Source organism: Kogia breviceps, chromosome 15 (genome assembly GCF_026419965.1).
Source record: "Kogia breviceps isolate mKogBre1 chromosome 15, mKogBre1 haplotype 1, whole genome shotgun sequence".
NCBI classification, from domain to species: domain Eukaryota; kingdom Metazoa; phylum Chordata; class Mammalia; order Artiodactyla; family Physeteridae; genus Kogia; species Kogia breviceps.
Window position 1 is genome coordinate 84273522 of NC_081324.1, and position 22169 is coordinate 84295690.

General features: G+C 49.0%; 1 protein-coding gene across 1 annotated transcript in view; it reads left to right on the plus strand.

Annotated features, from left to right (window-relative positions):
• The window catches only part of RFLNA (refilin A), a 228940-nt gene that overhangs the window by 171959 nt on the left and 34812 nt on the right, over positions 1-22169 (plus strand). Inside the window, exon 3 of the mRNA XM_067015142.1 lies at positions 6719-6781. Within this exon, the coding sequence (XP_066871243.1) occupies positions 6719-6781 (63 nt within the window). The remainder of the gene's footprint in view (positions 1-6718; positions 6782-22169) is intronic.

Sequence of the window (22169 nt, forward strand, 5' to 3'; positions counted from 1 at the left end):
CCCCCCTGAGGGGCTGCCCTGGTCACACCGTCCCCTGTGGAAAGGGCATGAACCCCCCAGTACTTCCAGCCCAGGAGTGCCGAGGGCATGAGTATGTAGCATCCAGAGCATCTGCTCCCCTCTTGGTCCCCTTCTGTCCCTGAAGGATGACAATAGGGAAGCACCAGGATGCTGAGTAGGTGGGAACCCTGCTTGGGCCTCAGAGTCCTCAGGCCCAATCCCCACCCCACTTTGTCGCCGTCTGATATCTTCAGTACCCGGTTTCATGAGCTCCACGAGGCCTGCAGGAGCCTCCCAGGCTCCAGGCAGGGTGGGGTCTAGGCCTGGTGCCCACGCATCTCTGGGCCCTCCACCTCTACCCCAGCTGTTCATGCAGCGCGTGTGAGCCCAGCGGCTGATTTTGTCTCTGAATCAGGTGTTTGACTCACTCACAGTGATTGCGGCTGATAAATCCTGAGCTGACATACATCCACTTGGCTCCCAGGCCTTGTTTGGTTTGCATCCCTTGTTTATTATCTATGATAGGTTGGAGCTTAAGAGCATCAGGGCTGCCCACGGAAACCCCTGGTCCCTCCTGCCCTGGCATCATCTGGGTCCCCAGGGCTCAGGCTTTACAACATCTGCTGCTGGGTTACCACCTCCCACGTGGAGCCCCTGCTGGTCTGGAGACGAACTGATGGACGGGTCACCAGCACGGTCCAGAGAGCATGCTGCCAGACCGGGCGGGGCTGGGTGAGTCTCGCTGGACCTTGCTTGGTCATCCAGTTGTCAGGGCTGGCCTGTCCTGATCATCCTTTGGGGTGGTGGGGGAAGCTCCCCAGCAGGACCTGTCAAGGGTAATAACCCAGCAAGAGGGTTTATTTGCCTTCTCTGCATGAGATCCGGGAGGGCAGAGCCTACATCCCAGCAGAGCTTGCTGCCCCGGGGGCCTGTCCTCCTGGGGGGTGGGGGGGCTCCTGCCTCTTGGAAGATAATCAACCTTGATGGTTTGGGATGTTACCTTCCCTAAATGCGGGGTTCTTATTGTCAGAGTTTAACAGCAAATGAAAACAGGGTTTCTCAGAAACAGTCACTGCAGGGGAGCAGATGACTTCAGGTGGAAAATTGAACCGACTTAAATGAGATTAAGTCACATCATGAGAAAGTTATCCCCCTCCAATGCTCTTGAATCCAGCTGATTCTTACAGGGAAAAAAAACTCAGCCTGGCGCTAATGAGTCTTGCCTCTCTAGGACTTCCTAATTGTTTTTTTTAACAAGAAAGGTTAGGCATCAGGCTGCAAGTCTTACACAGTCCACCCACCTGGTTAGAATTTAATAACCTTGTTTCATTTTCATCGAATTTACTTTTGCAGTTGTGTGTGCATGGCATGGTTTTCCATTTAGAGGATTGATATGAAAAAAAATTTAGATTAATTTATTTTACTTTATTTATTCTTACACTGAGTCCTTAATATACTTTGTAAATAATAGTATGAATTGGGGTCTACAGACTGTGGCCCTGGGCCCAATCCAGTCTGCAGCCTGTTTTTTGTCAATAAAGTTTTATTGGCACTTAGCCACACCCACCATTGACACATTATATCCCTCTGGTTGCTTTAACAGTACAGTTGCAGAGTTGAGTAGTTTCAACGGAGACCATCCAGCCCACAATGCCTGAAATATGCACCATCTGGCCCTTTATGGAAAAGTTCACTGATCCCTGGTATAGGTGGTACACTGATATAGCAAAAAAATTGGAAGTGAAAAACAAAGTGCTAAAATTTGGAAATTATTGATGAAACTAAGTGTGAGTTTCAGGGCCTTGGGTAATCATAGAAAATTACCAAACGTCTGCTTGTCTGATTACTTATCACTCTGAGATACTGCTATGATGACCACATGAGCTGGAATTCCATATGCTATGTATCCTTCCCTGGTTCTGGGCAGCTGGTATTGGGAACAGGGGTGTAAATGTCCAATTTCTCCTTCTCTTTTCCTGTCTGGTTAGACTTTAATTTTCTCTACTAACTTAAGGCTCTAGACCTATGCCTGGTTTCCCATTTAGTCGTCTGGTAGCTCTGAGCAATCCTCTTTTCCCAGTTAATTATTTAATTACAGTATCTGCCTCCTATTCAATAAGCATTTATTGAGCTGAATTCTGAGTTGGAGATACAAAAATGAAAGACACGACCTATCCTTGTGGACAATTCACACCTCGTGGACAATTCACACCTTGTGGACAATTCACACCTTGTGGACAATTCACACCTCGTGGAACTCACCACCACCGCAGTCTTTACCACCATCAGTGCCACCATCACCTCCACTATCACTATCACTATCACATAAATGAGCCAACCTGAAATTGCCTCAATGCTTGAAATACCCCAAGGGCACCATAAACAGTGTTAGAGGTAAAACTTCTCAAGAACATTAGGGAACCCCTATCTTGCCAAAGCACCAGCCCCCTTCTGCAATGTCCACTAGGCTGGAAACAGACAGGTCAGGGCTGTCCCCTGTCAGGAAGATAAATCTGCTTACGGCTTTGCTCAGCTTCTCCAGGAAAAGCATTTGTGTCTGAGCAAGTTGTATTTTATAGATACAGTTTTATAAATGTATTTATTTATTTTTGGCTGCACTGGGTCTTCGTTGCTGCATGTGGGCTTTCTCTAGTTGAGGCGAGCGGGGGCTACTCTTCGTTGTGGTGAGTGGACTCTAGGCGCACGGACTTCAGTAGTTGTGGCACACGGGCTCAGCAGTTGTGGCTCACAGGCTCTAGAGTGCAGCCTCAGTAGTTGTGGCGCACGGGCTTAGTTGCTCCGCGGCATGTGGGATCTTCCCGGACCAGGGCTCGAACCCGTGTCCCCTGCATTGGCAGGTGGATTCTTAGCCACTGCGCCACCAGGGAAGCCCCTGTATTTTACATTTGAGTGGCCCACAAATACATTTTCTAAAACTCCTTTTTCCTTTTATGTATTTGCTTACTCTAATTTAGGCACTTAGAAAAGACCCAGAATTCAGTGAGTGAGCCCCCATCAGGCACCAAGAATAGAAGCATGAGCAAGGCTCAGAGGCCTCTCATAATCCAGATGCCAAGACAAACACACTCGTAGCCATTGCCTGGGAAGCGGCGGCTTGTTGTTCAAGTGCCAGAGTGGGGGGAATAGGAAAGACAATCAAGAGATCAACACAGAGAACAATTTCCCTCCCCAGCTTCTCTGCCAAAAATGCCCGTGGCATTGCCAAGTGCTCCTCCAGTGGGCAGAAGACCTACAGACTACATCGGGGCCCTTTTTCACCAGAGGTCAAACCGGGACCTAGAAAAACAACGGCAAGGCCTGCCCCAGGCAAGTCTCCATCTCCAAAGCAGAAGCCGTTGGCTTAAGCCAACCGTTTTGGCAAAACCTTGTCTGGGTGAAAGGTACCAAGCCAGGAAAGAAGGATGATGAGAAAACCAAGTCTGAAATCCTGCTCGGGGATGCAACGTCATAATCTAAAGTTATTCAAATTTAAAAGTTTATTTTTTAAAAGTATATAACAGGTCTTGGACTTGAAACCAACCAGAAGACCCCTTATTTTATTTTTTAATTATCATTATTTTTTTTGCGGTACGCGGGCCTCTCACTGCTGTGGCCTCTCCCCTTGCGGAGCACACGCTCCGGACGCGCAGGCTCAGCGGCCACGGCTCACGGGCCCAGCCGCTCCGCGGCACGTGGGATCTTCGCGGACCGGGGCTCGAACCCGCGTCCCCTGCATCGGCAGGCGGACCCTCAACCACTGCGCCAGCAGGGAAGCCCGAGAAGACCCCTTATTTTATGTCCACAACATATGGCTTAGTGCTTTCTACAGGACTCATTCTCTTGCCCTTGACTCATCAACTTGGTAAGCTACTGGCCACAGGTGGCTATTGAGTACTTGATTTACACTGTAAAGTACATCACGTTGCGAAGGCTTAGGATGAAAAAATAATGTAAACTGTCTAATTAATAATCTGTCTACATTGATTACATGTTGAAAGGATAATAGCTTAGATGTATTGGGTTAAATAAAATAGATTACAGTGAATTTCCCCTGGTCCTTTTTACCCTTGTCAATGTGGCTACTAGAAAGTGTAAAATACACACGTGGCTTGCATTTGTGCTTTGCATTTTTGGCTCTTATCCTGTTTCTATTGGCTGGTGCTGCTCCAGAGCCTCCTTCCTCCACCCTTGGTGGGTGAGATGTTTCCCTTCTGATGGACGCATGTGAGATCCCATTCTGAATCCACCCAGTGTGACCACAGACAGATCCCTTAACCTATGTGAGCCTTGCTTTCCTCATCTGGAAAATGGGTATATTATAATACTGTCCACATCAGGGAGCCGTTATGAGGATGAAAAGAGGTGTTACACGTAAAACGCTTAGTGCCTTGCCTGCTGTACTGCAAGCCTTCAATAAATAAATAAAATGTTATTTTTCATCTTGAACCCCCTTCCTTTCACCTACTCTTAAGTCTGACTCCTTTTACTTTCCTTCAGAGGTTGGTTTTCTCTCTTATCCCTCCTTGGTAGCACCTGGTCCTCTTCCCCTGTGAACGCTTCCATCTTCCAAGATGTTCGGTCTCCCCCAGTTCTCAAGGGAAAAATACCTTTATTTGGACTTGTTTTACTACTTACTGTCCAATATCTCTCCTTTTTTTTTTTTTTTTTGCAACTCACATGTGTGCCTACATTCCGTTCCTCTACTTTTTTTTTTTTTCAAGGCTTCATTTTTTTTTTAGAGCAGTTTAGGTTCCCAGCAAAACTGAGGGGAAGGTACAAAGATTTCCCACGTGCCCCCTGCCCCACACAGGCACAGCCTCCCTGGTATCAACATCCCCACCAGGTGGTACATTTGTTGCAACTGATGAACCTACACAGCATTATCACCCAAAATGCATGGTTTACAATTACAGGTCACTCTTGGTCTTGTCCATTCTGTGGGTTTGGACTAACGTATAATGACATGTGTCCACCATTATGGTCTCATACAGAGTATTTTCACTGCCCTGAACATCCTCTGTGCTCTACCTATTCATCACTCCCTACCCTCTAACCCCTGGCAATCACTGATCTTATTACTGTCCCCAGAGTTTTTCCTTTTCCAGAGTGTCATAGAGTTGGAATCTTCCAGGGTATAGCCTTTTCAAATTGGCTTCTTTTACTTAGTAATATGCATTTAAGTTTCCTCTGCATCTTTTCATGGCTTGATAGCTTGAAAGCGCTGAATAATATTCCATTGTCTGGACGTACCAGGGTCTATTTATCAATTCACCTACTGAAGGACATCTTGGTGGTGTCTAAGTTTGAAGGAATAAAGCTGCTATAAACATCCATGAGCAGGTTTTCACGTGGGCGTAAGTTTTCAACTCCTTTGGGTAAATATCACGGAGTGCTATTTCTGGATGGTGGGTTCGATCCTCTTTTTTTTTTTGCGGTACGCGGGCCTCTCACTGTTGCGGCCTCTCCCGTTGCGGAGCACAGGCTCCGGACGCGCAGGCTCAGCGGCCACGGCTCACGGGCCCAGCCGCTCCGCGGCACGTGGGATCCTCCCGGACCGGGGCACGAACCCTCGTCCCCCGCATCGGCAGGCGGACTCGCAACCACTGCGCCACCAGGGAAGCCCCTCCTCCACTTTTGACCCATGTACCCCTTTCAGGAGACCTGGCTGCTCACATCCTCGGGCCAAAACCATCTTAAACCGCGGCCAGTGACTTTTATCTCACATACCTCTTGCCCAGTCTCACTCATTGTTCTCAAGCCTTTAGAATAAAAAACAAAACAAAAAACAAACTTAGGGATGCTCTTTTTTTTTTTTTTTTTTACAAGTACTTTTTATTACGGCGATCCAGCTTTCTCCCAAAGGGTATCTGAGAGGTTGCATCTTCCTGGAGATGGGTGGTGGAGGCTGCTTCTATCCTCCTCTCTAACCTCCTTGCATATGGGGCATTGGGACATTCCTGTTTGCAGATGGCTGTTTTTATTCTGGATGGAGCCCTTCCCAGTGGCCAGGAGGCAAGAGGTGCCCTGTGGGGGGCAGAGCCCCATCCTGGGCCCCCTCCAGCCCACGGTCCCTGGAGAGCAAAATTAGCATCTCCAGTCCAATCATTTTTTTCTGCCACATGTGCTAAGCAATAAACAGCTCTCTGGGACCAAAATAAAAAGGTCTTTATGGAGAGAACAAACACAAGTAAATGCCAGAATGCAATTTAAATGAATAAATAAACCCAATTCCAAAAGCTGCAGGCCCCAAGATTACAGCAAGACAAGCCAAGCAAGTTGGTTTCTCATGAGTTGGCTTCTTAATGTGAGGGAGATAGAGCCGTCCCAGGCCCTGTCAGCAAATCCCAACATCTCCAAATCTCAGGGTCCCAGGCCCCTAAGAAATGAAAGCACACAGCATCAGTTTTCTCAACCGACAACTAGCCTCTCAAATTTTGCATTTAGAAATAAAGGCAAGTTGAATCTCAGAGCCTCGGGGAAAGAGGGCATTCCAGCCTCGCGGAGACTGCGGGGTGGGGGGGGGGACGGGGGCTGGAAGGCGATGCTGGCCCCAGTATCCCTCTTGTCCTCTTGGGAACCCTGCCTTGGATGTCCCCTGCCTGTGTGGGGAGGGGGCCCTTTCTTGGTCTCCCACTCCATCAACATTTATTAAGCATTCTGGGTGCTGAGCAGTAGACAGGGAAACTCACAAGGATTAAACACCATTCTTGCCTTGCAGGAGCTCTCCGTCTGGAGAGAGAAGCAGAATCGCCATCAGCCTCTAAGACGATCTCCCAAACGAGTGAGTGAGGCGGAGGTGGGGAGCGCTGGGAGAGAGGGTGAAGGGGCAGTGAAGACCCCCCCGAGTTCTGGGGGCCAGGTCAGAGCGTGGCTGGACTTGTGCTGTGAGAGAAGACAGGCTGAGAGACACTTCTTGGGTGGGGAGGTGTTGGGGATATTGTGACATAAACCAAAGAGGCAGTATATGGGTCTGGAGGGACATTGATGCCATCTTAAGAAGCTGGCTCAGCATCCAGCAAGTGATAAGAGAGTCCCTGAAGGATGTGCCGTCCATCCTGGCATCTTCTAGGAGTCACTCTGTGTGGTGGAGGGTGAATTTGAGGGCTTGGTGACAGACACTGCCAGCTGCCCCTATATCCCTGTGCTCCTTTCCTTCTTGGGTGCCCTCCGCCCCCCCCCCACAAGACTACATTTCCCAGAACCCTTTGCCCCATCAGTGGAGTCATGTGACTATTCTGGGCAAGAAGGATGCCAGCACTTCCAGGCCTGGCCCCTAAAACATCCCTAGAGAAGGTCCAAGCACTTTCCAGTCTCCTGGCTGAACACGGAAGATCCAGTGTAGGATGCTGGATGGAGCCACAATAGTGAAGGCATCTGGGTCCTTAGATCACGATAGCAAAGACCAACCTATGTCAGTGTGAGTGAGCAACACATTTTCATTGCTGTCAAACCACTTGGATTTTGAGATTGTTATTGGAACAGTGAGCTAATCTCATATGTCATCTGATTCAACATCTGTGACTGAGACATCATAGGAACCTAAGTCAGCAGATGGAGACAGGGAGGAGGAGGGACAGATCAGGCAATAAAGTGATCACCACCTGATAATGAACGAGGCACGGGACATGACGGAGAGGGAGCCACATCTAGCGTGGGGGCTGGTGGACTGAGGACCCAGGCGAAAGAAAAGCCTTGCCAAAGAAGGTGAGGCACGTAAATTCACACTTGGTGAATCTGCGGGAACCCCGTGAGGGCGCCTTGAAGACCAAAGTGAGGAGTCTGTGCCAGATGTAGACAGATGGCACCTGGGGCCAGGAGAGAAGTTAGACAAGCACGAACAATGCTTCAGAATGATTTCAGCCATCACAGGGGGTATTAGCAGACACCAGTTATTTTCCTCCACCTGGTCCACCCCCCCACCAAAAAAATTACAAGGAATACTGTGAACAAAAAGGAAAATTCACATAGGGTCCCTAATCTCTAGAAGTTTAGATTCTTAAGAGCTGGAGTCGGTCTTTGGCAAAAACCCCACTTTGTTTCACCAACTAGAAAAACACGAGTTAAAAATGAATGTTCTCAGCTGAAGCAAAATTTTGAAGAGAGAAAAAGTCTAGAGCTCTTCCCCCAGCTCTTCAAACGCTCGCCTGGGGGCACTTTCCTAACCTGAGGGTGGGTTACAGATCCTCAACCAGCCGAGATCTGGGAAGTGCTGGTGTGGTCGGCGTCTGGTCTGCTCTGGTCTAGCGCGGAAACAAAGTGGTACTTTTTTGAGGGCGATGGGGCATCTTTGCCACTCCAGGCCGTCAATTACACCTCTGCTTTGAACCTACAGTCTGGCTTTTCGGGGGGCGGTAGGAGCTGTGGCTGCCAGCATGAGGAGAAGCCCAGAATAATAGCATCTGTGTCTTTGCCCCAGACATCCCACCCGCCCACACTGGGCCCTTGTGCAAGAGAATTGGAGCAAAACCGAGAGGCAAGGTCCTGGGCCTCAGGGGCCGCTCTGGACTCCCTGAAATCCTCACACCATTTTTCAAACACTGGGGGGGATTGGTTAAAATCCAAAGTCAGGTTTTCCAAATTATGCTTCCCCCCCCCCTCACTTTAACCTTATTCGTAACTCCACGGGCCTTTTAACCTTTGTGTGGGTACGGGTGTGTGAGTGTGTGTGAGTGTGTGCATATATGCATGTGTGCGTGCATGGGTAGGCCTGTGTGCACACACATATTACAGGGGAATCGGACAGAGAATAGGAACTTGGGAACTTAGCACCATAGAGAATTGTAGGTAATGAATTCGTCTCAGTTTCCACGGCCCTCTGGCACTCAACAAGGATAAGTTGGAAAAACTGGTTGAAGTCGACACTATATCATTCTATAGTAAAGAGGAGTTGTGATGGGTTAACGGTGTCCCCCGCCCCAGATTCGTAGGTTGAAGTCCTAACCCCCAGCACCTCAGAATAGGACCAGATTTGGAAGTACGGTCTTTACAGATGCAATTAATCAAGGTGAAGTTATACTGGAGTAGGGTGGTGCTAATCCAATATGACTGGTGTCCTTAGAAACAGGGGAATTTGGACACAGACATGCAGACAGGGAGATGGCCCTGTGACGGCTGCAGTTATGTTGCCACAAGCCCAGGAACTACCAGAAGCCAGAACAGGAGCCTGGCACCTCCACTGGGAGCAGGGCCCTGCCAACACCTTGATCCCGGACCTCTAGCCGCCAGAACTGTGAGACAATAAATTTCTGTTATTTAAACCACTTAGTCTGTCATTGTGGCAGCGCTAGGAAACTAATACAGGAGCTATGATGTTGATGTTCAAAGGTGAATCATTAAAAAGGCATTTCTTGGGACTCAGTCGCTCAGTGGTTAAGGATCCTCCTGCCAATGCAGGCGACACGGGTTCGATCCCTGGTCCGGGAAGATCCCACATGCCGCGGAGCAACTAAACCCGAGCGCCACAACTGCTGAGCCTGCGCTCTAGAGCCGTGAGCCACAACTACTGAAGCCCGCGCGCCTAGAGCCTGTGCTCTGCAACAAGAGAAGCCACCGCAGTGAGAAGCCCGCACACCTCAACAAAGAGCAGCCCCTGCTCGCCGCAGCTAGAGAAAGCCCGCGCGCAGCAACGAAGACCCAATGCAACCAAAACTAAATAAATTAATAAATTAATTTTTTTTAAGAGGCATTTCTTTTTGGTTTCTTGGGATGCATTTTATGTTTTTTTTCTAACAGACTTACTTTCCTTTTTTGTTTGTTTGTTTGTTGGGTAAATGTAGACAAACAATGAATCCGCATTTCCTCACAGCGCACTACAACTGTATCATTTCTTCCTTCTTTCTAGGGAAGAAGGAACTTTCTTTTATTTTTAATTTTTTTATTGAAGTATAGTTGATTTACAATATTGTGTTAGTTTCAGGTATACAGCAAAGTGATTCAGTTATACAGATATATTTTTTCAGATTATTTTCCATTATAGGTTAGAATATAGGTCCCTGTGCTATACAGTTAATCCTTGTTTTTATATATAGCAGTGTGTATCTGTTAATCCCAAACTCCTAATTTACGCCTCCTCCCTCCCTTTCCTGTTTGGTAACCGTAAGTTTGTTTTCTATGTCTGTGAGTCTGTTTCTGTTTCTTAAATAGATTCATTTGTATTATTTTTTAGATTCCACGTATAAGTGTTATCATGATATTTGTCTTTGTCTGACTTAGTATGACGAACTCTAGATCCATCCGTGTCTCTGCAAATGGCAATATTTCATTCTTTTATGGCTGAGTGATATTCCCTCGTATATATATACACCACATCTTCTTTATCCATTCATCTGTCAATGGACACTTAGGTTGCTTCTCAAACCTGTTATCTTTCATTTGATTTTTGAAAAAATTAAAACTAGAGATGATCAAGAAGATTTCAAGATGAATATAACAAAAGCCACATGCCTGCCACTGGCTTAAGAAAGAAAACATCACCAAACAAACAGCTGAAATCCTGGTGTCTCACCAGAATTAACAATTATCCTGAATTTGGTACTAGTTAATCCTATGCATTTTTAAAAACATTTCTACATATGGATGAACATCTCCTTAAACACTATACATTGTATGTGTTTAAGCATATATATATATACATATATAATATGTACATATATATACTTATATATATAGTACTGTGTCTCTTCTTCCATGACTTGTGTCTTTGACTTAGCATTGTCTTTGTAAGTTCATCCACGTTGATACATGTTATGTTAGTTCATTCACTTTCACTAAGTACAATATCCCCTTGTTTGAATGGAGTCTCATGTATTTATCCATCCTCCTGTTGGTGGATACTTAAGCTGTTTCCTGGTTTGGTTTACTGTGCTTTGGTTTGTTTTCTTATCATGAACAAAGCTGCTGGGAATACTCTTATCTTTGTCTCCTAGTTTCTCTAGGGCAGTTTTTTTTTTTTTTCAAAATGAGGGTGGTGCCCATTAATGAGGATTGAGATCAATTTAGTGAGCCAAAGTCCGCTGTGCCATGAAAAAGGGGGACGAGGAAACAAAGTATTAGAGTGCATCACACATAGTAAGACTAAGCATGGATTCATGAAACTTTTATATCAGAATTGTGTGTGTGTGTGTGTGTGTGTGTGTGTGTGTGTGTGTGTGTGTGTGCTGCCTGGTTTGAGATATAGAGTTCCTAAATGTGAGTCATGATGAAAAGTTTGAGAAAAACTGCTGTCTTAGTTCAGGCTTCTATAACCAAATCGACCGATTTTACAGCTGGTGACACTGAGTCTTCTTAGTAACGTACCTGAAGTCTTAAAGCGAATAGACTACAGAGCAGAGATTGTGAAGCTGAAGGTTTGTCCTCAGAACCACATTTTGACCATCAAGACATAGTGCTTCATAGGGTTGCTTCCTACTTTATAGGGCTGAGCTGTTTGGGTTTTTTTAACATGATCAAGGAAAACAATGAGGTAACTGTGGGTTAAATATGTAGTTTGGACAGGGATAAAGAAAGGGTTCATGAACAGAGGAATGGATAAAGAAGACGTGGTGTATATATATAGATATATACGGTGGAATACTACGCAGCCATAAAAAAGAACGAAATAATGCCATTTGCAGCAACATGGGTGGACCTAGAGATGATCATACTAACTGAAGTAAGTCAGACAGAGAAAGACAGATACCATATGATATCACTTATATGTGGAATCTAAAACCTGACACAAGTGAATTTATTTATGAAACAGGAACCGACCCACAGGCATAGAAAACAAATTTATGGTTACCAAAGGGGAAAGCGGGATGAGAGAGGGATAAATTAGGAGTTTGGAATTAGCAGATGCAAACAACTGTATATAGAAGAGATTAAAAAAAAACAGGGAGCTGCTGTAGAGCACAGGGAACTATATTCAGGATATTATAATAACCTATAAGAAAAGAAAAAAAAGAAAACATAACAGGATTGAGAACCTGATGTCCGTTTCTTTTCCGGCTGCCGAGTTGCCATTTTGCCTGCAGTTTGAGTACTTTCTGCTGCATTCCAACCCTTATTAACTAAGAATTTGCTCCAACCCTTTATAAAATCTTAAGTTACAGACGCTGCGTGGAAGACCCCGCGAGCGTGGCAGCTCCACCGTGTTCAGTTCACTGTCTATGTTAAAATGCAGTAATTTACAAGGGAAAATCTGCAGCACGCCCCTTGGCCCTGGGCCCATAACTAAGAAAGACTGCTCAGAAACATGCAGCCTTTAATGGCCTAAGGAATGAAGAAAAGGAGAGGGGGCTGGGGGAGGGACCTCAACTTAAATTTACTATGACTCTGCCCCCACCGCTCTTCCCTCCAAGAAATTCTTTCCAGTTCTCTTGTAAAAGGCTTCCTGGTGAACCAATGAATAGAGATCCCCGAGCAGGCTGGCCTTTACAAACAAAACAGCTAGGTACTGTGGAGTAAGTCACTGACTAAGCCGCCAAAGCACCTGAGAAAGGGAACAGGGAGGAAAGTGTGGCTGTGATTGGGTCTCCTTGGAGAGCAAATTAAGGCAGGAGGCCTCACGTGACGCACTAACCCAGCTTGGGAGGATCCCGGAATGTTTCCAAGAACAGAAATAAGGCCCCACCAGTGTGGAAAACGAGGGGGTTTGGGAGTGGAGGTGGGCAGGAACGGTCTCGCGTTTAACCGGCCCCGTCTCGGCTCCCATCCTTCGCTGGCTTCTTTGCGGTCGTCCAGAGCGACCCACCGGAACGCCACAATTTCCCTAGGACATCGCTTGGTCTCTTTAGCACACAGCTCTGAACGCGGGCCCTCCATCCTGCCTCCGTTGCCCAGTTTGGGAGAAAGCAAAGCCACCCCTCAGCCTACTGGAAATCTGCCTCTGCGGTCCTGTCTTCCCGGGGGTGGGGGGTGATGTGAGGAACCTCGACTCTCGGAGGCCCCGTCCTCGCAGGCACAGACCCTGAGACCCTGGGTTCTCGCCCCCGGTGACCTGTCTCAGGCAAAATATTGATCGTGCTGGAACTGTCACACCAGCTCCGGGACAAAAGCTTTGCCTCCGTAACGGGTTGAACTGGTGCCACGACCTCCGTCGAGGTAAGAGGCAGGAGAGGTTGGAGTCCCTAGAGAGGAAGGTGAGGTGGACACGCAGAGCATGGAGATGGCGAAGAAAGGAGATTTGAGACAGAACGCCCCGCCCCGGCAGGGTGACCTTGGCCGAGTATAACCTTGGGCGTTTACGGTACGCCACGCCTCCGTTCCCCTCCTCTCTACGTCGGGACAATAACAGTACCCATCTCAGGGGCCGAAGAGGATTAAGTGAGATCTCGGGCTTGGAGCCCTGAGCAGAGCACTGGACTGTAAACAGGTGCTCAGTAAACACCAGCTTCATTGTCGTTGGAAGAAAACAGAGGGGCCCCGGTGGCTGGGGAGAAGCTGGGCAGCACCAGGGCCAGCAGGGAGTGGGCCCCTCACACCTGAGTCTGCGCCCTGAGGCGGGAGTGGGGCGTGCCGTTCTTCTCTGCGTCCTCTGTCCCCTTCAACACAGACCGGCATCTGACACACACTCAAGCTGCACCGCTTTGGGCTCGTTCCAGAGCTTACCTCCCAGGAGAATCCAACTCCCTGAGCACCGGCATAAAACAAAAAGGTCTAGGTGTTCCTTTCTGCACGTCCTTCATCTCGAGAGCGGACACACTAATATTTCCTCCGCTTAGCAGCCCAGGTTGCCCTCTAAACCTCTGTATTTGCTCCTGATGGGCTGTGTTTGGGTGCACGTGAGGCTCAAAGAATCCAGCTATCAAATTGCTGACGTACTGAGTGGGGTTTGGAGGCAGGGGAAGGAGGTAGGTGGGGCAAAAGTCAAAGGGGCTACCATTTCTCAGCCACTAGAGCGATTAATGTTAAAAAGATGGGAGCAGCTGGAATGCCTGTTCTCAGCTGGTCAGGATGCAGTCCCGCTGGTAGGTGTTCACCCAAGAGAAATGAAAACACATCCACACAAAGGCTTACCCCTTTACGCCTAATAGCGCCACACCGGAAACAACCCAAATGTCCACAAGTCGGGACCCACTTAAACTAAAGAAGTATTCATTGATTGTCTGAAATTCAAATTGAACCGGGCGTCCTGTATTATCTGGCAACCTTCCTTCAGAGGCACCCACGGGACCGCTGCCAGGAGGTGGTATTGGGGGTGAGGGGAGGACCCACAACAACACATTAAACATGATGTAGAGTTAATATTTGTTGGGCATTTAGTCTGTATAGTTTGTTCTCTTGGTTAAGAACAGGGGCTGCTTAGCTTGGAATCCCAGCTCTGCAGCTTTCAAGCTGTGTGACCTTTTGGTGCCTCTGTCTCCTCATCTGTGAAATGGGTGTAACCTTAGCCTCATAGGATTGTGCTGAGGTTTACATGAATTGATACAGGTCGAGCCCTTGGAATCATGCTTTACCTGTAAAAAGTGCTCCAAAAGTTCAGCTACTATTATGGTTGTTGTCAGTTTCTTGTTAGCCAAAGAAAACCGGTATCAATGAAAGTTGCTTGAAGTCATCTCCTTAAGCCAGGGACCCAATTTAATAGAGAAGAGCGGAGGAGGGGGATTTTTGCCTGGGACTTTCTGTTGAAAAATGAAACAAGGTGATAAACTTTTATCAGATGATAATTGTACCGATGCACTGAGACTTAAAAATAACAAAGGATAACTCAACAGGGGTTTGGGAGGGGGTGTGATTTTTCTGGCCAAATCACGTGGGTGCAGCATAAAACGTCCTTCCCTTCAGCAGCCTCCTAGCTGGTCCCCCTCCCCCGCCCGCTGCCTCTCCTCTCCTTGAAGTGTGCATCGCCACTGCAGCCCCAGTGCTTTGTAAGACACAGATCACCTGTGTCCTTCTCCTCGGAGGCACTTGGAGCCACTGACCTACAGAAAAAAAAAACCCAACCTCTAGCAAAACTCACAGGACCACAGTCTTGATGAGAAGAGATACAAAGCAAGGCAACAAACCGAAATGACAAGAAGTGATCTGGGTAAGAGAAGGGGACGTTTTAAGAAAAGGGAAACTACGATGACTATTTAAAACAGTGTTCTGGCGGGACGTCCCTGGAGGTCCAGTGGTTAGGACTCAGTGCTTTCACTGCTGTGGCCCGGGTTCAATCCCTGGTCGGGGAACTAAGATCCCGCAAGTTGCGCGGTGTGGCCAAAAATAGAAAACAATTTAAATGAAAACCAGTGTTTTGGAGAAATCAAAGGAGAGACAGCATCTGAGACAGAGAATGAACAAGGGTTTGCCCAGATTGCAGAAGGAAAAGATAGACAGATAAGAGGATGTCGGTAGAGATGGATGACGGTATCTAAGTAACTGGCAAAAGGACGGCCGCCAACGAAGTCAGATACGTCGGTCAAAAATGGTCATTGAAAGAAAATCTCCTGATGTTTGAAAATAGAAATAATATTCTAAAATCACAGTTTACATACAGACGAAACCTGGGAACTGGCAGCAGAAAGTGGAAACTAGTTTAATGTTCTTTGTCTCGTTTTACACAGAGACCGTTTCATTCCTGATCTTGATAATTACAGAGAGACTTGAATCCTCTTTATTTAAAGGCTTACTTTAGGGTAACCAAAAGCGTTTGACATCTTTCACATCACTAGAGGGAAAAAGAAGACAGCAGTATCCGTAGATAAAGGGTATTAAAGAGTGGAGATTGCAAAGATGACTGAAACAGAACCTAAAACAAGAGGAGAGAAGGGAGATAGTGTGTATTCGTTGTCAAAATAAATACAAGTTGGTTCGGCCTCACAAAGACAGACTCTAATGCTGATTCAAAAAACGAAATCCAGCTGCCACGCTATATACAAGGGACAGGCCTCGACAAAGTGACACGGGGAGGTTAGCAATACAGCGGGACAAAAATGTGAGGGGACAACTGCAGAAGAGAGGACAGGATTGGGAGAGATGGAGGGACACAAAACAAGTAAAGCAGACGAGGCACTGAATTCTTCCGAGGATGGAGACTTCTCAAGGGCAAAGCCTCAGGTCCGTCCCTCCATGTTGATAAAATCTCTTAGCACCAAATAACCCAGCTCTGGGTCACACTGCAGAGAAGATAAAGCTGAAACCAGCCTGAAATTTGATCTCCATCCTTTCCTTTCCCTCGGCCTCCCCAAGCCCCCTGCACAATTCCCTGGTCCTCCATTCTGACAGCGAGCTAAATATTTTTCAAGAGTCTTTTTTAACTCAGAGACCTCCCTTTCTCTCTCTCCAAGGAGCTGCTATTCAGAAATCATTCCAGGCATTTGGAATTCAGAATATAAACATCTCCGAGGCAGCCCCAGGCCAGAAACTCCCCAACACGCCTGGTTTTCTCCCTGACACCTGTCTTCACGGTTCACTCCTGTTTTCCCCAAGCTGTTGGCTCTTGTCCTGTCCCAGGCATGTCATGCTTATTCATGAAGAGGCAGCTTTCTCCGGGGATCAGAAATAAATTCATCCTTGTGTGCATTGTGGGGAACCAGCCAACACACCATTTGGGGATTCGAGAACGCTGCAGTGTTCAGCGGTACAGCCTCCCTTTCACAGCAGCCAAAAAGTGGAAACAACCCACATGTCCACTGACGGACGGACAGATAAACAAAATGTGGTCCATGCCTGCAATGGAATATGATTCAGCCATAAAAAGGGCTGAAGCCCTGACACGTGCTGCAATATGGATGAACCTTGAAAACATCGTGTCCTGTGAAAGAAGCCAGACCCAAAAGGACAAAAACTGTATGATTCCGTTTACATGAAACAACCCAAATTTGTAAATTCATAGAGACAGAAAGTAGATTAGAGGTTGCCAAGGGCTGGGGGAAGGGGAAACGGGGAGTTATTGCTTAATGGGGACAGAGTTTCTGTTTGGGATGATGATTGCAAAGAAATAGACGGTGGTGATGGTTACACGACCTGTGGATGTGTGACTGCCATTAACTGCACGCCTATAAAGGATTTCTTTACAAGGTACATTTCACGTCATGTGTGTTTTATTACAATTTTTTTTAACGGGAAGAAAAGTGGCCTTTCTGCTCTTGGTGTAGGAATCTCCCCGCTCCACACTGGGCACGGCCCTCAAGGCAGCTGGGTGAACAGTGTGTAGTTGTGACGGACATTCTATCAGCGCTCCACCCCCCAACCCCTGCCCCAGGCACCCCTCGGACGGGAATCTGCGTGGGGAGGACCCCTTCCCCCTTCCTCCCTCCCTCCTTCCCTCTCTCCTTTCTTACTTCTGTCCCTCCCCTTCTAATGTTTTTTTTTTTCCCAATATTCAGTTGAGAAAATATAAAATCGACGCAAGTTGTACCCGTTCTCACACACAAAGTGATGCTTTACTGAGCCCTCCCTGTGTGGCTGCCGTTGCCTGGGCACAGAGAACACATTTAACCCCTCAGCAGCCCTCTCGGTGGGTGCTGTCATTGCTCCCATTTCACAGATGAGAACACTGAGGCTCCGAGTCAGCCAGTAAGTGGGGGCCCCGGCATGTGGACCTTGCTGTGAGGCTGCTGGGTCTTCTCCTGCTCCCTGTCCCTTCCTGGTCCCTACATTAGTGGGTAGATTGACCACAGACCTATGGAGACCAAGCGAGAGCTCGCTGTTCATGGCGTGCTTTTTCCACCAGGCTCTGAACAGAGGCAGCCTTTTCTGATCTCCCTTCACTTCATTTCCTCCCGGGAATGTCTGCAGGCACTGAAGGAGAGCAGAACCCCTTTCCTCTACCCCTCGACTAAACATTTCAGCACCACGCTGCCAGAGGAGAAAAAAAAAAAATCCCCACCTCCTGTTAAAAAAAACCCAGAAAACCAGGCTGTGGAGAATCAAAGGGAGCTTTGTACCGGGAGCCACCGTGGAGAGGGGAGATGGGGGCCCTTCCAGGGCCAAGACTCACCCCACCCCCGCCCCCGTAAGACAGGAATCACAGCCTGATGGCTCAGGAGAACAGGCAGGACCAAAGCCGGGAACAACTGTGGATCCAGCTCTGAGCACTGAGATGGGTCTCTCCTCGCAGGCAGGGCTGAGGTCACCAGCTAGGGCAGGGGGCTTGGGTTCCGCTACAAGGGGTCGAACTTGCTTCACTGGGGCCCACAGAACAGTGAGTCTCCCCTTAATTCTGTGGTGGCAGCTCCCCTCACCCCACCCCATCCCCTACCTCCTTCTTTATCTCAGGTGGCTTGAAAACAAAATAAGTTTCATTTTAAGAGATAGAGGCCTGTGAAACTTTTGTGGCCGAGGGCAAGTGAGCACATTTAGTCAAACCTATAGCAAGGGGCTTGCGGGCTTTCAAGAGGCTGGAGATCGCCATTGACTCTTCTGTCCCCCGAACCACACACTTCATGGAGGTCTCTTCACGTACACGCAGAGGAGGGTGTGGTGGGCTGGGCTCTGGGTAATTCTGTAGGCGCTGTGCTCACGGCTCTGGGAATTTAACACCAGGCACATAAGGCGCTCTCATTGTGAACATTCCCTGAATATTCGAATGAAGTAGGGGACCCAGGACATCACCAAGTCACGCTCAGCTCCAGGGGACTGATCGCAAGCTAGCATCGTGCTTCAAAGGTGACCGTACACGCCGTGTATTGAGTGCCCGCCAAGTGCCAGGCGCTTACAATTATTAGAAGTCGATTCATCCGCACCACAGACCAAGGAGGCAGGCGCTGTGAGCACCCGTTTTACAGATGAGGAAACTGAGGCACGGAAAGGTTAAGTAACTTTCCCAAGAACACACAGATAGTAAGACGTAGATATGAGATTCAAGCCCAGGCAGTCTGGGAGGCTGTGCACGAAAATCCTGCACTACACGTGTGCCCCAAATATTGATGCTTTCAGACAGAGGAAAGCATGGAGAAGCACATCCCCCTGGGCAGACAGACAGACATGCAAGCACACACACTAATAGAAGATTCCTTCCTTGGACAACCTGCATGGCAGGAGCCCAGAGATTCTGCTGTTGCTGTTTGTTTTTTCATTTTATTATGACTTTTAATTTTAGCATAGGTTAAGACTCACAAGAAGTTCCTTAAAAAAAAAAAAAAAAAGTACAGAGTCCTGCCTGCTCTCCTGAATCCCATGTACCCTTCACCCAGCTTCCCCCAGTGCTGACCTCTGACACCCAGAGCACGTGTCAGTGTAGGGAATCCACACAAGTAAGATGCTATGAACTCTGGCACAGACCTTACTCGGATTTTAGTTTTTAGAGGAGTGAAAACATAGTAAAATAGCTCAGCCTTTTGGTTTGAACTGAGGAGGCTGGACTCACCGAGGGTGGCAATCTGAAAGGATTTTAAGATTTAGCATCTCTAGGGGTGTCATTTCACAGAGCACCCCCCCCCCAAACCCCACTGTGGGCTCAGGGCGGGGGAAAACAGGCTAAATCTTCCCTTCCCTGGTCCGGGGACTCAAATCCTAGGCTGGAAGGGGAGGGGGTGCCACGGGCCTCGGGGCAGCAGGGAGCAGACCCCGCTCAGGATTCGAACCCGCTTCCTGCCCACAGTCTGTTCAGGGCATCTCCACTGCGGTGGAATAAGAGCCTGGGAGGAGAGCGAGGGCCAGGAGGTGGCAGCTGGAGGTGGGGCGATTCCACGAGGCCCAGAGCTTCACCTGCTGCCTCCAAACCCTGGCACGGAGCTGTGAGCAAAGGATCAATGGGGGGCGGGGGGGGGGGGGGAGGCGCGCCCTGGGGGCACAGCTTCAGCCTCAGCCGTTTCCTCTGGTTTAAATCTCAAAAAGAGCTTTTTAAAAGGTGAAGCGTCATCTACATATAATGAAATACCCAGATCTGCGTTTGACCTTGGCTACACCGGAATCACTAACATCCCAATCAAGACCTAGAACATCCCGTCCCCCACCCCCCAGAGAGATTCCAGTCTCTTCCGCTTAATCCACCGCCCCCCCCGCCCCTGCCCCGAGGGAACCGCTAGGCTGACCTCCATCACCTAAGCCTGGTCTCATCGGCTCTAGAATTTCCCCTGAATGGAATCCTGTGGTGGTTTTGCATCGGGCTTCTCTCCCTCCGCCTCGTGAATCGGAGACCCATCCGCGCCGTGTGCCTCCGGTTCATCTGGATCACTGGCTGAGGCCTGCATTGTATGAACACACCGCCGGTGGTTTATCCACGCACCTGCTGATGGATGTTTGGGTTGTTTCCAGATTCGGGCTGTTGCAAATAAAGCTGCTGTAAACATTCCCACACAGAGCTTCGCGTGAACACCCGCGCTCCGTTGTCTCGGGTAATGACCTGGGAGTGGAGGTTCGGGGTGTCTCGGGTAATGACCTGGGAGTGGAGGTTCGTGGCTCGGGGTCGGAGTGTGTTGAACTCTGATGGAGAGCACTTTGGAAGGAGCTGCTCTTAGGATCCCTGCCGCTGTTCTAAGCCACCCCAGTCGTGGTCGCTTGTCACGGCAGCCCCAGGAAGACGAATACAGCCAACCTTTCCAAGGAAAACCGAGGCCCAGGACAGGACGTGACTGGCATATGGGGTGGTCCGCCTGCAGCTCAAGTGAGGACGAGTCCGCGTTTCAGCCCTTCACGCAGACCTGGGGGAAACGCAGCCCCGCGCTGGGCCTCACTGAGGGTGTCTTGGCGATCGGCCAGCCGCTTTCCCTCCCGGCTCAGCTACAAGCTTCTATCAAGCGCCGCTCTGCGGGGAACATTGATTCAGGCATCAACAAACCTTTTGGGGCAACTCTCTGAGCCTCCAGTGATGCAGAGATGATTAAACTACTGTTTTGTCCCGTAGAGCCGGTAGCCTGATGGGCGAAACGGTCGTAAAGAGACGAGGAGAGTTAGGATACTGAGTTCTAAGCACCGTAAGGAGGGTGGGTCCTCGCTGAGGTCGGGGAGACACAGGGCCCGCAGAGGTGACAGTGGCGGAGGGAAGTGGCCTTTACTCTGAACCTTAAAAGACCAGCACCGATTACCAGGTGGGTGTTGGGGGAAGGGACTGCCGAGATGGGGAATAGCCTGTGCAAAGGCCCGGGGGCTGGCCCAGGGGACGGTGAGAGGAAATAAGAAGCAACGGGGCAGCGGAGGCCAGATCACGCAAGGCCTCACCTGTCATGCCGTGGAGGTGAGACCCCCAAAGCCACGGGGGAACTTTGAAGACTTTAAGGAGGAAGCTGACATGCATTGCTTTGCTCTCTAAAACAGGAAGATCACTACAGCACAAAACAAAACACCAGGATGACAGAGTAGAGGGTGGCAGTATAGGGTAGTGGTTAGAGCGTAGGCCTGGGAAGCAGCCTGGGTTCGCATCCTGGCTCTGCCCCTTGTTATGTGGTCCTGGGCGAGTTTACTCTCTGTGCCTAAGTTTCCTTCCCTGTAAAATGGGGATAAAATTAGTCTCTGCGTTAAAAGGTTATGAGGAGGCTTAGAAGAGTTAAAACCTGGAAGGTTTAGCAGCCACGGAGCTCCACACTTCCACGTGTGCCAGATTCTGTAAAACCTTGGGCAGCATTTGATTGAAAAAACCAAGAACCAAAAAAAAAAAATAAAGAAGTCATCAGAATCACCCACTCTGCGTTCTCAGGGGCGAGCAGACCCCGCCTCCAGCGAGCGGGAGCCCAGCGGTGGGACCCCTCCAGCCCGTTCGCTCTGCAGGATCCTAACACATCCCGGCCCAGTGGCGGCTGCCTCGGCGTGGGCCTCACGTGGGCAAACGGAGGGGTTTGGAATAGCGGGCTGGCCGGGTTGAAGGGATGCTCAGCCGTTCTTTCTCCCGTGTGGGGACTGGGAAGGGGAGACGGTGCAGGCAAGGTGGGTTCCCACGCGGAGAAATACAGATACAAAGACACGGCCATCATCTCCGCCCCCCCCCCCCCCCCCACCACCACCAACCGCGTCCCATCCTCCAGGAGTTCCTGGACCAGGCTTCTGGGAACCAAACCAAGCCTACGTATTGATTACATCACAGAGAAACAGAGGTAGTTCCTTCTGTGTGGAATCGGAGAAGGTCAGCTTTCTTGAAATCGTGACCCATCATCTTTGTCACTGAGACCCTGGGTCAAATTTTGGAGGCAAATCGTGTTTCCGTGATGCTTGGGAATTTGCATTTCTTGGGGCTGGCGTGTGCACTGGGGCCGCGGTGGATCCTGTGCTCCTGGGGGCAGGAGAATGGCTGGAACTTGGCCCGTCCTGGACATGCTGGCAAGAAGGATCTT